This window comes from Coturnix japonica, chromosome 1 (genome assembly GCF_054131305.1).
Source record: "Coturnix japonica strain WE chromosome 1, WE-NBRP24, whole genome shotgun sequence".
Taxonomy (NCBI): Eukaryota; Metazoa; Chordata; class Aves; order Galliformes; family Phasianidae; genus Coturnix; species Coturnix japonica.
Window position 1 is genome coordinate 83,641,782 of NC_140663.1, and position 16,533 is coordinate 83,658,314.

Genomic DNA, 16,533 nt, shown 5'->3' on the forward strand with positions numbered 1-16,533 from the left:
AGTCACTTACACATCCATCATGCACATTCAAGGTTGCTTCAAGTTTTAATCTTTGGATAAATTCTCTTCTCCCTGTGAAGAAAAATATGAATTACAATACTCTTTTAAAATGGTAACATGAAGAACTAATTTAGATCCTACTAATGGACACTAGCAGGTATAAACCTAAACAACAAAGAACCAGAATATAAGTGTCAGTCTCAAAACAATTCATATGGTTTTCATTTTGCAAATGTTAAGATAAGCATCACATCTGCTAGTTCTTCCACCACTTTCAGTGGTGTACAAATGGCAACACACATAGTTCACAGGTTGAAGGCTGCCCTGAAAGGAATTGCTGTAATATCAAGAATAATCCTGTGGGTTTTTTGGTCAACTTTGCTGAAGACAGAAAGTACAATGTAGTTTCAGAACTAAGACATCTTGTAAAATGTATACAAAGGAGAATGTGCTTAGATCTAGAGTAAAATATGGTCTCAATTTCAGCAAACAATTGGAAGATCTTTAAAGTATTACCTACAATTCTACATTTGCTCTTAAGCAAGAGAAAACTCAACTTCAATTTCGTTATTAATGCTGCATTGAAGTGAAGTCCAGTCCACTGCACTTAACTTTTGGAAAGGTGATATAAAAAGTAGAGATGAGGGAGAAAAGAAAGAAACCTATAAACGTATATCAATTATAACAAGGTCTTGTGAATTTTATGTTCTTACCTGCATGCTAGCTGCCATCCAACTGCCCTTTATAACGCTGCTACACTGAAGAGCAAAGAAGGCAAATTGAAAACATCCCCACTTCTCAAAGTTCTTAAATGAAAGTGGGAAGTATTTGGTTAGAGAGCCTTTGCATCAGGAAAACAGGTTACAATGAATGCAATGATCCCTGGAATGTTTTCAAAAAAGACAAATATTGGCAAGCCTGATCTTTTCACTTAAATCCTAAAAGCCTGTAGACTCCAAGAATATTATCTTTTCTATCCTCTATTTCTAGAGTTCTCAGAACAAAACTCTAGGTAAGGCATTAGGCTGTATTGTTTCTGAATAGCACAGCTATTGCATACACTCCAAATTAGTTTTCCCTCAAGGAAACTAAGGAGCCACAGAGAGAAAAAAATGTAACAGAAAAGAACTCTGCCCACATGAGAAAGCTCTACAATTCACAGCTTGTTTAGGTTCAGATGAAATGGGAGGCCCCATTTAGGCACCCAGCCTTGCAGCCTCTGGCATTCCAGTACAAATTTGGAACCATAGTTTTTCCTCTCTGTTTCCTCTGAGTCTTCACTTGTCCCATACACTCTCCTGAACAACAACAACACAAAAAGATCACCTGGTATCCTCAGCTGACCCCTTACAAACCAGGCTGCCACAGGCCAGACACCTGACTGAGAAGCAGGCACAGAACATTAGTGCCACGCACCCTCAAAGACACGGGGAATCTTCAAGCATTCCAAGCTCCAGCAGCTACAACTGTGCCTCAGTAAATGTGCATCCAGCCTTCCCTCCATGAAAAGGCATGATTTGGCAGCCAGACTTCCACTACTCCGGCTCGAGTACCGCACCAGACTGTAGAGCATTCTTTTACAAAGGATTTTTTTGTTGTTTTAAGAGGATGTGTGACTGGGTGAGATGATTATACAGCAATTGTTTCTAAGTACATCTAGAGTAGCTCTAAAAAAAACAAATTAAAAACATACTACCTCACTAATTAAGTGGTGCAATATTCAGCATTAGTCTTTCCAGTCTTGTTTGACTGCCCTAGGTGCAGACAGAGTAAGAATTCTAACAGCACACATTAGCATAGCATATTACAATAGCAGCAAAGAGTTAAACTTCTTTCCAGTACCCTCCCTACACTGCTGGTGGGCTGTTTCCTACCCAAAATCAGGCTGACCTCAGAAAATTCAGAGATAGCTCAGGGACTAGAGATGGGTAAGAGACATAGTAGAAATGTCAAAATGATTTGCCTCCAAAAACCTTCCTTTCTTCAAGGGCTGCTTTAAAAACAGTGCCTCAATTTTATTATGTCAGCCCAAAATATCAGAGGCAGATGTTGTTGGTATGGCAGTAGAGGAAGAACCAGACCACCAATATCCCAATACAAGTTGTTGCCATGTGACAGATGGCAGCAGAGGGGCAGTCTAACAGAATGGAGTCTGACATGGAAGTGCATATGGAGCAAGTGTGAAATATTTCTCCATGCAGAATAAATGGCACCCACTGATATTCATTGACATCTTCTCCTGTGAAGAAAGGCGGAAAGAACTGGGCTTGTTTAACTTGGAGAAGAGAATGCTCCAGGGAGACCTCATTGCGGCCTTCCAGCACTTGCAGGGAGTATACAAACAGGAGGAAAAACAGCTGTTTACAAGGGTAGACAGTAATAGAACAAGGGGGAATGGTTTTAAACTGAGACAGAAGAGGTTTAGGTTAGAGATTAGGTTGTTTTTCATACAGAGGGTGGTGACACACTGGAACAGGTTGCCCAAGGAGGCTGTGGGTGCCCCATCCCTGCAGGCATTCAAGGCCAGGCTGGATGTGGCTCTGGGCAGCCCGGTCTGGTGGTTGGTGACCCTGCACACAGCAGGGGGTTGAAATTGGATGATCTCTGTGGTCCTAGTCAACATAGGCCATTCTATGATTCTATGAGACTTGCTGAACATTTCTGAGACCAAAGAGTGGATGTGGGCTCAGTGATGCAGTGGGTGGCACATTTCATCAGTGGGAACACAAACAAGCCATGTTCTGGACAGCCATGCACAGCTGTCCCACCACAAATAAAATGTGTCTCAAACAGCTCATCTGCATGAATCACCAGAGCATGACCAGCAAACTCTGCAGAGCTGAATATCAGCTTCAACACTTTGGATACGAAAATGGCAATGCTGACAAATTGCAAAGTTTGCACTAGGTGTTTCTCATGAATGTTCGCACAGGATTAAAAAGAACACCATGTGTTAAGTTTTGTCATGTCCTACAGAACAGATAAGAGGCTGACGGCAACAGTTTCCAGGAAAACATCCTTATCGATACATGGTGTCACTACTATGAGCTGGAGTCATAACAGCAGTCCATGCAGGCAACGTGCAAAATCTCCACCAAAGTTCAAGATGCAGCATTCAGTGGGTATAGTGAGGCACTTCATCTTTTGGGATAGGAAAGGAGTGATCCTTCTGGATTTCCTGGAATCCAGACAAACCATCCCCTCTGACCTCTACATTGTAATGCTGACTAAGTCAGGCCAGGACAACCTTTCTCTTGCAATGTAACGGCACGCTCCAGATGAGATGGGGGACTATGGACTTCATTGCTAATGTTGGCTAGACTGTCCCACTACACCCACTGTACAGTCTGGATTTGGTGCCTCCTGACATCCAGCTGTTTGGAAGATGGACTGCATGGGCAACTAGCCATATCATAGCAGCTGTGAAACAGCAGCTCACTTCCATTAGTGCAGATTTTTACAAGCACAGCATGCAGGCTCATTGCTGGCAAAAACTCACAGCTAATGGTGGTGACTATGCTGAAAAACTCTATTTTGTAGCCGAGAATTTGCTCTATCAAATAACATTACTATGCTCTTTGTAGCTGTTGCTTTCTGAGCAACCTGTGATACTTGATAAAGTACTAAAATAAGCTAGAAGCAATCTATTCAGTTTTCTTCTTATAATTCAAAACTGGAGTCAGCAGATCCTGAATGTGTTTTTTTTTCCTCCTAAAATAAAAACAGAACTACCTGAGCAAACTGATCTGAAGAAAATCTTTGTTCCTCGTATTGCAGCAATGACTTCAATAAGTTCACTGGCTTGGTGAAAAAGCCCAGCAGTAAATAGATAACAGACAACTATAACATTTAAGTCACCTGAATGTTTTTTGTAACGTTCATATTTTTATCACATTAAATGGTATTGTTTTCAATGCTTTATCTTGCTAACTCTCTCTCGTGTAATCGATGACAGAACTAGAGGGAATGGTTTTAAGCTGCAGCAGGGGAGATTCAGGCTGAACATTAGGAAGTATTACTTCTCAGAAAGGGCAGTCAGGCATTGGAATGCACTGCCCAGGGAGGTGGTGGAGTCACTGACCATGGGAGTGTTCAAGAAACATCTGGATGTTGTGCTGATGAATATGATTTAGCTGGGAAGTATTGGTAATGGTTGGACTAGATGATCTTCTAGGTCTTTTCCAACCTTGATAATTCTGTGATTCTGTGTAACTACATTCCTACTTCATTCTTAAGATTGCGTGTCACAACTCTTACCACGACTTCCTAAAAGACAAATTCTCCTCTTCAACTGACTCTGCTCTTCTGGGTGACAAGCATCCTGACAAATCCTTAATTCTCATTCACCTACTGCAGAGGCTACATCATCCCTGTGTCTTCCAGCAAAGGTGGCCCTCCTGGATCTCCCTTCATGTAAGACAGTGGGGGAGATGCAGACTTTTGACAAAAGCTCAGAATAACTTTTTGACCTCAAGACCTCAGTAGACTTTTTTTCTCCTAGCAACACAGACAGGCTCAGTAAAAGCCAAAAACTGGGTTTGTTTGTTTGCTTGTTTGTTTTCTTAAGTACATGCCATCAAAGAATTAAGCCTGTTCCAGTGCTCCGTCACCCTCACTGTAAGGAAGTTCTTGCGCACATTCGTGCGGAACTTCCTATGCTGTAGTTATAGTTATAATGCCAAACCAACGATGTTTTGCCAATGTGCCCCTCCAGAGAACCACCTCACTATGGTACTTCAGAACACATGACAGAAGAAAAGCTCAATGCTTCAAGTATGTAAGACCTTTATATCACTCCAGATTCTTCCACTGAAAAAGTAGAGATTGTTTCATGAAGAAAGTCTAGACTTGAAAGTGTGTTTGTGCTATGCAGATTTTAATCCAAAGCTGCGCCATCAGAGTATCTGAAACTGAAAGTTAATCTTTATTCTGAAAAGCGCTGATAGATCCTTTTTGTCAAACAAATGCTCATTTAAGTCAAGCTGACTCTTCCCAAGGCCAAGTCCCTGGGTGCTTGCTTGCTGTGACATTTGAAATGCCCTAGTTTAAAACTGAAACAGAGCCAGAGCCTGTTCCCACTGCAGGGCACAGAGTATCTCGCTCTAAGAGCACTGCAAAAGTTCTCTTGGACCTCCGGCGCTGAGTTTATACATTTGTGAAGCTGCTATATGAGATGACGACCAGTCCAGTTCATTTGTAAATGGTTTATTTCATTGCACTGTGTCAAACTCCACACAATGACTAAGTTGATACAGTAGCCCCAAAAGTAACACCTCAAATTTATTTCCACTGAAATTACTACAAAGAGCACAGTAACACTGGCTGTATCAACACAGCCACCACCATCAGCTGTACATATTCACCAGCAATAAACAAGAGCCTGCATGCTGCACTCGTACAAATGTGTACCAGTGGAGGTGACCCAGTGTCACCAGTGCTGAAACACACCATCCACCACCTCACATCCACTGACTGGTGTCTAGAAACATTCATCAGTGCTTGCTCAATGCCACCGGGTGCCATTTCTTCCATATGGAGGAGTTCAGTGACACCATTTTGATCCACGTGCACTCCCACGTCAAGACACCATTCTGTCAGACTGCCCCTCTGCTGCCATCTGTCACACAATGAAATACCAGCAGAAAAGTTCAGTCTCTACTGCCATACCACCAAATTCAGCCTGTGATATCATGGGCCAACATAGTAACACCGGAGGCATCACTTTTGGAGCTGTCCTCACATCTTTTGTTCTGTCTCACTGTTTTACCTTAACAAATAAATCTGAATACACCATATAGCAAGCTGAAGTTTCCGTACATCACACAGTTAACAGGACTACAGAAAATAAGCAGTGCATTACATTTCATCAAGAAACGCTAAAATCCTTGAGCACAGACTGAAGTCTTGAAAACTCGTACTAGCTGACAGACTCAGAGCAGCCCCATTTTATAGACAATGAATTTGAGACACAGGAAACCAAAGCAATTTCTCATATGAGAGAGTGAATCAGCAGCAGTGCTAGAAACCAAATCCATTAGCATGACCCTCCAGGCCTTTGTTCAATGCCCTCTCTTAGATTTCCTAATAGCTCTGTATAAATGCCCCCCAAAACAGGAACATTTGCTTTTATCAGTGTTTAAAAGCCTACCTTTCAAGTTGCTGTGGACAACTGCTTCTTTATGATTTAAGTTCAGAACACATAACCCAAATTCCTCCCTACTTTTAATGATAATTCATCTACATTAAAGGTCTGAACACTGCACAGAAACACCAAATATTTTAATTTCTGTGAAGAGACCTACTCGCCATTTTAATCTCCAAGAGCTTTATTACTAGACACTTAGCACCAGATGACTTAGTGTTAATCAAGCTTGCACTTAAGTCCTAAGACACTTCAGAATAAGCTCCATGTATTTAGAAGCACAAAACTTTCACATATTAGGACGGAACCTAAAGAAGATACAACACAGTGCCCGGAATTCCAACCCAGCAGTCAGTACACTGACAAAAAATACTTCAATATCTGTTTTCTTCTATCAAAGCTGCAAGAGTAAATTACTACAAGTAATAACACAGATGTGTCTGCATTAGTGGAAGCATCTCTAATTAACTTTCACATATATTCCAGATTCTAAGTGCACCCACTCCTGAATATAAGTTTGCAAAGGGCCCCATCATTGACCAGACCACAAGCACTGGTGCTTTAAAGTGAATAACCATGGATAACTTGTTCAATTGTTGTTTAGCATCTACCACATTTTATGCTTGAAGTATACTTAACAAATACAAATCAACTATATTAATATCAATTCTTAAATTGCTCACATAGTGTAAGTGCAGTGTAAATCCCAGAGACAGTATTTTATTTGCAAATTCTAAATAGCAACTTGTGAGACACCAACCAAGACACAGTGGCAAGTCCTAAGTGGATTTCATTGACAAGTACGCTGTATTCTGACAGCTATCCTGTCCCCACGCTGGCTGCGTAGTTCTTGCCACACATTCACAGAATCACAGAATTGTAGGGGTTGGAAGGGACCCCCAGAGATCATCGAGTCCAACCCCCCTGCCAAAGCAGGCTCCCTACACCATGTCACACAGGTAGGCATCCAGGCGGGTCTTAAATATCTCCAAAGAAGGAGACTCCACCACCTCCCTGGGCAGCCTGTTCCAGTGCTCCGTCACCCTCACTGTAAAGAAGTTCTTGTGCACATTCGTGCGGAACTTCCTATGCTGTACTTTCATCCCATTACCCCTAGTCCTGTCCCCACGCACTACTGAAAAGAGACCAGCCTCACCACTATGGCTCCCACACCTCAGGTATTTATAAACCTGGATCAAGTCCCCTCTCAGCCTTCTTTTCTCAAGGCTAAACAGACCCAGTTCCCTAAGTCTCTCCTCATAGGGGAGATGCTCCAGGCCATTCACCATCTTAGTGGCCCTCCGCTGGACTCTTTCCAAGAGATCCCTGTCTTTTTTGTACTGGGGAGCCCAGAACTGGACACAATATTCCAGATGAGGCCTCACCAGGACAGAGTAGAGGGGGAGGATCACCTCCTTCGACCTGCTGGACACGCTCTTTTTAATACACCCCTGTATGCCATTGGCTTTTTTGGCTACAAGGGCACACTGCTGGCTGATGGCCAATCTGTTGTCCACCAGGACACTCAGGTCCCTCTCAGCAAAGCTCCTCTCCAGCAGCTCTTCCCCCAGCCTGTACTGGTGCATGCAATTATTTTTACTCAGGTGAAGACTCTACACTTGCTTTTGTTAAACCTCATCCGGTTTCTTACTGCCCAGCTCTCCAGCCTGTCCAGGTCTCACTGAATGGCAGCACGGCCTTCAGGTATGTCAACCAATCCTCCCAACTTCGTGTCATCAGCAAACTTGCTGAGGGTGGTCACTATGCCCTCATCAAGGTCGTTGATGAAGATGTTGAATAAGACTGGACCCAGTACAGATCCGAAATTGCAGCTGAGCAGAAGATAAAGCAGTGTGGTTTTGTGACAGGAGAAAGGCAAACAGTTTTCAGCCGGTTGGTTCTTCATTTGGTTCATTACAGCACTTCTTATGACATCTGAGGCTAATCAGAGGCTCCACACTTCAGCAAGAGCAGAGGATATCTATGAAGCAGAAACAGGGATACAACTGCCCCAGTGCAAAAGTGATGACCACTGGCAACAGAACTATGATCTTCTGTCACCTCCACACATTCAGACAGACAACTACCATAGCACGGAAAATGGATACACAGAAAAAGCTACTGGAATCAGCTCTTAATCACACTGCCCGGCCCCAGTTTGCCTCTCAGTGCCCAGCAGTGCCTACTGCCTTTCCCCAGCAGCTGGCACAAATCACCATGCGATCGTTCCCTGGCTGCTTTTGGCAAAGGTGCTGGGGTAAAAAATAAAATAAGACAGAAGAATAAAGAAAGTCTACTATTTAAAGTTGCCTAAGCTAACTCAACCCACGTTTTTAAATAGATTAGGAAGCGATTAGACAGAAGCTTACCAGCATATCTAAGGAGACGTGCCTTCCAGCAAATATAAAGCCTTCTGCCTTTCCTGCAAAGACATGCTGGTAACTGGGAATTTGGACAGGGGAGAACTGAAATGAAGCTTTTACCATTCTGCACACTTACCTCATTTAAAATACTGTTTAATCTTAGTATGGGAATTACAAGCCATCTGCTTTGGAGCAAGGAGCAAAGTAGAGACACAGAGCACAACAGATACAGATAAGTATCCCTGTGAGATTACATGTGTAAACACTGGGAAATTGCCCAGGATTAGAGTTTAAAAACAGGTGACGTCAAAAGCTGAAGCAGAAATCTGAGTCTTGCTAGGAGATGACTATCAAGCAACACCAGTGATATCAACTGAATTATAAGCGGGTATTAAAAACAGAGGGAACAAAACAAGCCTTACTTTTCAAAGTTGTTGGGTGCGTTACATTGCATGTGATCACTCTTTTTCACTCAAGAGCACTTTCAAGGCATATAAAATAAAAACAAAGAGAATCTCATTTTCCCTCCTTTCTTAGGAAAAGTGAATAATGGGAACTGGCTACAGAAATGGCTACAAACCAATATAACCTAAATAAAGCCCGACAGCTTTCTATGTTGGTGACATTTCAGTAGATGAACAGAGCTAGATAAAGATCACCATGTTCACATCACGTTCAGTTCACAGGGCAAGAAAGGATGAACCTCATCTTCCCCACAATACCTGTTAAATAGAGAGCACAAGCATCCATGTGTTCAGCCTCCCAAGGAAAGCCTACACTCCATTCAAGGAATACATTAAAATTTACTGATGTTTATCTGATTGCATTTTGTTGTTTTTATATTCAGTATATCAGTTATTTAAGACCCGCCTGGATGCCTACCTGTGTGACATGGTGTAGCGAGCCTGCTTTGGCAGGGGGGTTGGACTCAATGATCTCTAGAGGTCCCTTCCAACCCCTACAATTCTGTGATTCTGTGATTTATTGAATCAATGTACACTGAAGCATTTGTGATATATCTGAATCAGTAACACACTGAACCTCGAAGATGGACAAGAAAAGCTGAGACTTTCACTTCATTAGGGAAAGCTCCAGCTTAGTCTGAAGGCTGGCATACCTAATAACGGAGTGATCTCCTTCCTCCTCGCCAGGAAAGGACTAGTTTCAAGTATCAACAAGTTCTTGATACATGATCAGCTATATCGCACTGGGCTATTTCGGGGCATTTAAATCAAAGAAGATCAAGAATCGCAAGCAAAGTCATAACAACTCATCATATTGCAGTGCAACATTTTAACAGTGCAGTGCATTAACAGTGCATTGCAGTGCAACATTTTAACTACACGTATATGCTCAAAGGTCTGCACTCATACGATTATGGGAAACAACCCAACTGGAGGAAGATTACAGGGAAAGAAAAAAGAGAAAAGAAGGACAACTAAAGAGATCTGCCACATCACTGCTCCATCCTGAAACACGTGAGGACTGCTCCGAAAGTATTGCCTCCTATGTTATAATATTGGTCATATGACCAGAGGTGGATGTTGGTGGTAAGGCAGCAAAGGCTGAACCTTCCCACCATTATTCTGTTACGTGCTGTTGCTGTTTGGCAGATGGCAACAGAGGGGCAGTATGACAAAATGACATCTGACATGGAGGTGTGTACAGAGCAGAGAGGTGCCACTGAATTATTCCATGCAGAAAAGATACCGTTCAATGGCATTCACTGACACTTACCAAACATGGACAGAGACCCATCAGTGGATGTCAGCACACTGAGGCAGCGGGTGGTGTGTTTTACCACAGAATCACAGAATGACCCGGGTTGGAAGGGACCTCAAGGATCATGTAGTTCCAGCCCCCCTGCCTGGCAGGGCCACCAAACATACACCTTTACTAGATCAGGTTGCCCAGGGCCCCGTCCAACCTGGTCTTGAACACCTCCAAGGACGGGGCATCCACAACCTCCCTGGGCAGCCTGTTCCTTCACTCTCCTAGTGAAGAAGTGAAAAGTGAAAGACAAGCCATGTTCTGGACAGCTGTGCACAGCTGTTACAACACAAAAGGAAGAGTGTCTCTCGATCTGCTCATCTGTGCAAATCGGTTGATGGTGGTGACTGTTGAGAAACAGTGCTTTGTAGCTGAGCACATACTATATCGAAAAGTATTACTGTGCTCTTTTGATCTGCTGTAGTTTCCATGGAAATAAGCAGGAGGCATTACTTTCAGAGCAACCTTTGCACAGATGCAGTACACAATTTGTTTGTGCAGGAGACAGCTTTCATGTATCCCAGACTCATTAGTACAAGATCAAGGTGCAGCAGAACGATGAAGCTGTCTGAAATACTCTGTATCAAGAAACTGGCAGTCATTTACAAAGCAAAAACCTTTCTTTGGTACCGAGCATCTTTAAAAGCACACTGTATAAATTTAATGGCAGCACTGCGATCACAAAATGAAAAGGTACATAAAGCACACGCAAATCTATTGACTCCAGCTGTCTGCATGGGAAGATTAAAACTCCAAAGTATATGAAGCAAACAATATTTGCATCCTAAGACTGAATGTAATTCAAACAGTCTGATCAAATATGCAAAGCCTTGGGACTACAGCACACTATTACATGCATTTAGGCATTACACAATATATATATTTGTGTATATATATACATATATATATATATACAGTATATATATATTACTATTTGTCCTTGGCAACCGTGAACGTGTATGATTAATGTCTGGTGCACAGATATTAAGGGTAATCCCTTAAAAACAAACTGAAGGAGAAAGTTCATTGGCGTAGGTCAGCTCATGTCAAGCAGGGGGGACAAAACTGAAGGTAACTTAAAAGGAATCTCACATTTCCAAAGGACTGAAAAACAGTTTTTTCCCCACAAATTAATACACATAAACAGAAGCTGCATTCCTATCAGTCTCGCTCTCCTATTACAGGACAGAGTGACCAAAGCACCAAGTAATCCTATATTGTGTGTATCAATTTTCTGTTTAACAGAAAACAAACTGAAGTGACTGCCAACACTGCCATTCCTGCTCTGAGGAGCAAGATGGGACAAAAAGCAGGAGACACAAACAGTAACAGAAAGCGATTAAACCACGGGAATACAAAAGGAAAAGGTAACTGAGGTCAAGCCAATGGTACCATTAACTCAGAGCAAAGATCACCGAGCCAGCAGCAGAACAAGCTAACAAATGTACAGCTGCACAGCACTGCGCTGGGCTCTAGTTCCAAGCACAACTGGCTTCTGTGTCTCCACTTGCATAGTTCAATTAAGCTACAGGTGGAAAAATGTAGAATAGCTTCACCAATGCGGAAAGCAATGATGTGAAACTCCCTTTATTTAGGTTACATTGGTTTATAGCTATTTCCGAAGCGAGCTCCCCCTATGTATCTAATCACAGCTAACCGGCTTTTCCTCATTTATTACCTTGTCCAGATGATTCTGCTACACTGCATTTCCATTTTGTTTTAGAGATAGCGTGTTACTTTCAACAAATAACCGCATTAAAACCTTTAAAATGGCTGTCTTGATTGTCTCGGTTGATTTATTTGGAGCATAAAAAATAAACCCCCTTACTCTTCATGCATCAGGATCGCCCCTAACATTTTTAAAGAGTGACTTGATATAGACACGCACTGTGCCTTTCTGCTATCTGCTAACAGCTTCAATGAGATCATAGCACGGAATTCACTTCAGACATATTCCCGTCTTAAAATCACAGAATAACCCAGGTTGGAAGGGACCTCAAGGATCATGTAGTTCCAGCCCCCCTGCCTGGCAGGGCCACCAAACATACACATTTACTAGATCAGGTTGCCCAGGGCCCCGTCCAACCTGGTCTTGAACACCTCCAAGGATGGGGCATCCACAACCTCCCTGGGCAGCCTGTTCCAGAGCCTAACCACTCTGCTAGTAAAGAACTTCCCCCTAACATCCAACCTAAATTTTCCCTCCTTCATACCAAACTTCCTTGACAGACATGTCAATGTCTGGATGATGATGTATGATGGAGTGTACTAAAGGTACTTGGGTTTGTTTCAAAGATGCATTTTCCTTTCATTCATTCATTATACTGTAAATTTCAATTCTGATTGCAGCAGTTTCTACTACTCAGAAAACATCACTAACAAAGCAAGTTTGGGAAGCCCACCTGTCTCCTTCTGAAGCCTTCAATCAGCCTCGCTTCCCAAACTACTACAAAGCCGATTTTCTGGGCACAGAACAAAATGCAGGTGTAGTACACTAGAAAGTTAAGCCATATATACTAAAACAGCAATCAAAGAAATGGGTGAAGTTATAGAGTTCCTTTTTTCAAGCAGCAGTTAATACGCCAGACTCAGAAAATGCAGAATGGCATAAAACCTCTCCCAGTTATAGCATTTTTTAGCTGTGACAGATGTAGTCTCTTCAATTTACGCTGGATAAGAAAAATAATGCAAGAGATTTAGGATGTGAAATGTAACAGTGCGCCTGAAAATACTGAAACATCCTAAGTATGACTCAAAGAATTAAAGGAGGGCCAATTAAATGCCCTGAGACTATCTCCAAGTCTGCAGCAGCACCAGCTACAAAGCTCTTACCTTGCAAGCTGTCTGACTTTAAAGCAACACCCGATCCTACCCACTTTCAGTAAGCCACTGCTGGTTGGATAAACCAATAATGTCACCAACTACAACACAGCCAATATTGACACTGCTGCCCTTACCCGCCTTGTTCTTCAGCCCTACCTACAAACACACGTGCTTCCAATCTGTCGGTGGTTTCAGTTTTACCACAGTTCACCCTGCTAAAGAGGGGAAGCTAATGAAGCCTGATTAGGAAATAAAAGAACTTGCTGAACTATCTGCATAATGATGTATTTCCAGTTCTCCCTGTAGCAAAAGCTGCTGCAGCTTTGCAAACTTGGACCACAATTAACCACGCTACTGGTTTGCTTACAGTTAATTTGTAGATCTCAAACCTAATCCTTACAAAACAGCAAACAATTCATCTCTGCAAATTATTTCAGACTAATGAAGTTTCTGCAGATAGCTCACTCTGCCAGTTATATATATATATATATATATATGTATGTATATATGTATATATGTATATATATGTATGTATACATATTAAAATGAGTCTTCAGTCCTCTTCACACAGTCCTTTCACAGCCACTCGGAGCCATCCTCAGCAGCACAGCCCTCACAGAAAGCAAATAAAGCTGTTAGGTTAAATACTTCAGAGGAATTATGAATCTACTTCCTTCTTACGAGAATCCCAGGCCGTTACTGCTCTAGACAGATAATGACATGCTATAGTTAACCTACACGTAGGCCCTCGTGTTGACAACACCCAACACTTCAGCTGCTGTCAGAACTGACTCGGGACTTGGGAAAGTAGCACGTCTCTGAATTTGTCCTCCTAAATTCATCTGTCAGTTTCAAAGCAGAACTTAAGTAGGATATTACAGCTTACTGTTTTTCAGCGTACAAGCTCCGTGATGCTTCAAACAACTGAAAGGAGCATGAAGCTCAGTTTCCACCATGACCCAGCAGCAGGACTCTACCTGCCAGCATCAGACTAAGATAACAGCCAAAGTGCACCAGAGCACAGAGTGCTTCTGCCAGCCTTCTACAGCACTCTGCCTTTCCCTGGAGACTTTAGATGCAAGCGCTGTTTGAAGTGGAAACTAATTAGCCCACAAATCACAGAACCACAGAACTGTAGGGGTTGGAAGGGACCTCTAGAGATCATGGTGTACAACCCCCCTGCCAAAGCAGGCTCCCTACACCACGTCACACAGGTAGGCGTCCTGGCGGGTCTTAAATATCTCCAGAGAAGGAGACTCCACCACCTCCCTGGGCAGCCTGTTCCAGTGCTCCGTCACCCTCACTGTAAAGAAGTTCTTGTGCACATTCGTGCGGAACTTCCTATGCTGTACTTTCATTCCATTACCCCTAGTCCTGTCCCCACACACTACTGAAAAGAGACCAGACTCACCACTGTGGCTCCCACACCTCAGGTATTTATAAACCTGGATCAAGTCCCCTCTCAGCCTTCTTTTCTCAAGGCTAAACAGACCCAGTTCCCTAAGTCTCTCCTCAAATGCTGAAGAGATGGCACATACCAGACATGTGCACATTGGGCCACCTCCACTAGACTTTCCTTTGCAACTCTGTCCTAAATTGACCACGTTCCAGGGCAGCTATTAGAAGATGTTGCAAAACCAGGCAGAGTTTTGCAAGGACGTCAATTCCCAGAGCGAGCCATCTGCACGGGGAGCACAATATGATGTGCAGAGCCCTCTTGGAGCAGCTGTTTTTGAGAGCTGAAAGGGGCTATAAATAGAGTGCCACTTGATTGCCAGTTCACATGAAACCGAAACGCAGAGTTAATAAGAAACAGCAGTTCCTTCTTAGACGTGTCCTTCCAATACACAGGCACCTAAAGTACTGCCTGGATTTTATTTGGTAGCATAACGATACTATCCAAGCCAATGGCTCTCTGTACAGTTATCACTGCTAAACACAACGTGTTTTCCAATGCATCCTTAACTGCATAGTCAGGTTCTTGCTTGGAGACCTCTCTTCTGCTTTGCTGGCTGAAAAGGGTGGCCAGCAGCAAAAAGACAAACAAACTACTTTATTCTGTATAACCAAGATGTCTGTCCTGCCTTTGTCTCAGCCCTCAGGCTGCTGAGGAAGCCCAACAAGTACAAGCTTCAATCCCTATTCAGATGAGCTCCAGGACCAACAACCACCACCACCCACCTGACTTCAGCACAGCCTCCACCCAGACAGCAACAGTCCCACGTAGAGCTGCTGATACGTGAAAAGACGACCCATAATACATGCCAGAACAGCACATGAAAAGCACAACAGGCCGCCCATGGGTTAAATCCAGGCACAAGCAGACCACCAGGACAAACACACTACCTGCTAAGCCCAGAATGTGATTCCAACTCCTAGCTGCAGCTTAAGGCATAAACTTCAAGGAGTGGATAATACTTGCCACCACCAGTTACTATCTTAGCATGAATCCACCTGGATGTCCCACCTGTCCCAAGGAAAATGTCCTCAAATGCTACAATGCTACATTGCTACATCTGAATGCTACACATTCAGATTCAGTGAACATCCCTAACAATAAGATCCCTAACAATAAGATCTTACTCCAGTCACCAGAGTGATGCTTTCAGTTGGTTACATATAGTGCACGGGAGCAGTGCTCCGCATAGATCATCATAAAATTAGGACTGATTTCTACTGATGAAATTTCACACGTCAACTATCAGAGCCGGCGTAACGTCAGAGCAAGAAGTCTCACAGTGTCCCTTTAAAACCCACACTACACAGCCCCAGTTTTAACACCTTTCTGCTCTAACAGGAGCAAGCAGAAGGAACATTCATCATGTGCCCAGGCAGAAGGACATTCACATCTGACTACTAGAAGTAGGGGACGCCTCATGGCAGCTGCTCACGAGGGGAGCAGAGGGGCAGCGCTGAGCTCTGCTCCCTGTGACAGTGACAGGGCCCGAGGGAACGGCATGGGGCTGTGTCAGGAGAGGGGCAGCTGGGGGTGAGGGACAGGGGAGGGCGGTGGGCATGGAACGGCTGCCCAGGGCGGTGGGTGCATCCCCAAGTGCTGGAGTTCAGGGAGTGTTTGGACACCGCTCTCAGACACAGGGTTTGGATTTGGGTGGTGTCGTGTGTGGCTGGGATCGGGACTCAGCGATCCCTGTGGGTCCCGTCCAACACGGGCTGTTCTGCGATTTGAAGCTGGGACAAGCTCTAGCTCAGGCTGCCACACACCGCCACCCAGATAGAAACTAAAGTCAGCAGGATCAACAGTTTTCAACCTCGCACACGGCATTTAGGCGCACACAGCCCCTGTATCGAGGATGGGAGCCCTCCGAGGGGCTCTGCCAGCGAACCCACCGAAGCCGAGAGTTCTGCGACGCAGCACAGCACCGTGCCCAGCGCGGCGGGCAGGGGGTCGAGGCACGCACGCACCCTCCGCCATTA

General features: G+C 43.7%; 1 protein-coding gene across 20 annotated transcripts in view; it reads right to left on the reverse strand.

Moving 5' to 3' along the window:
- The window catches only part of DCAF6 (DDB1 and CUL4 associated factor 6), a 66,395-nt gene that overhangs the window by 49,397 nt on the left and 465 nt on the right, over window positions 1–16,533 (reverse strand). For all 20 annotated transcript variants that reach the window (XM_015879080.3, XM_015879070.3, XM_085526481.1 and 17 more), the window contains exon 2: window positions 11–72. In XM_015879080.3, the coding sequence (XP_015734566.1) occupies window positions 11–72 (62 nt within the window). The remainder of the gene's footprint in view (window positions 1–10; window positions 73–16,533) is intronic.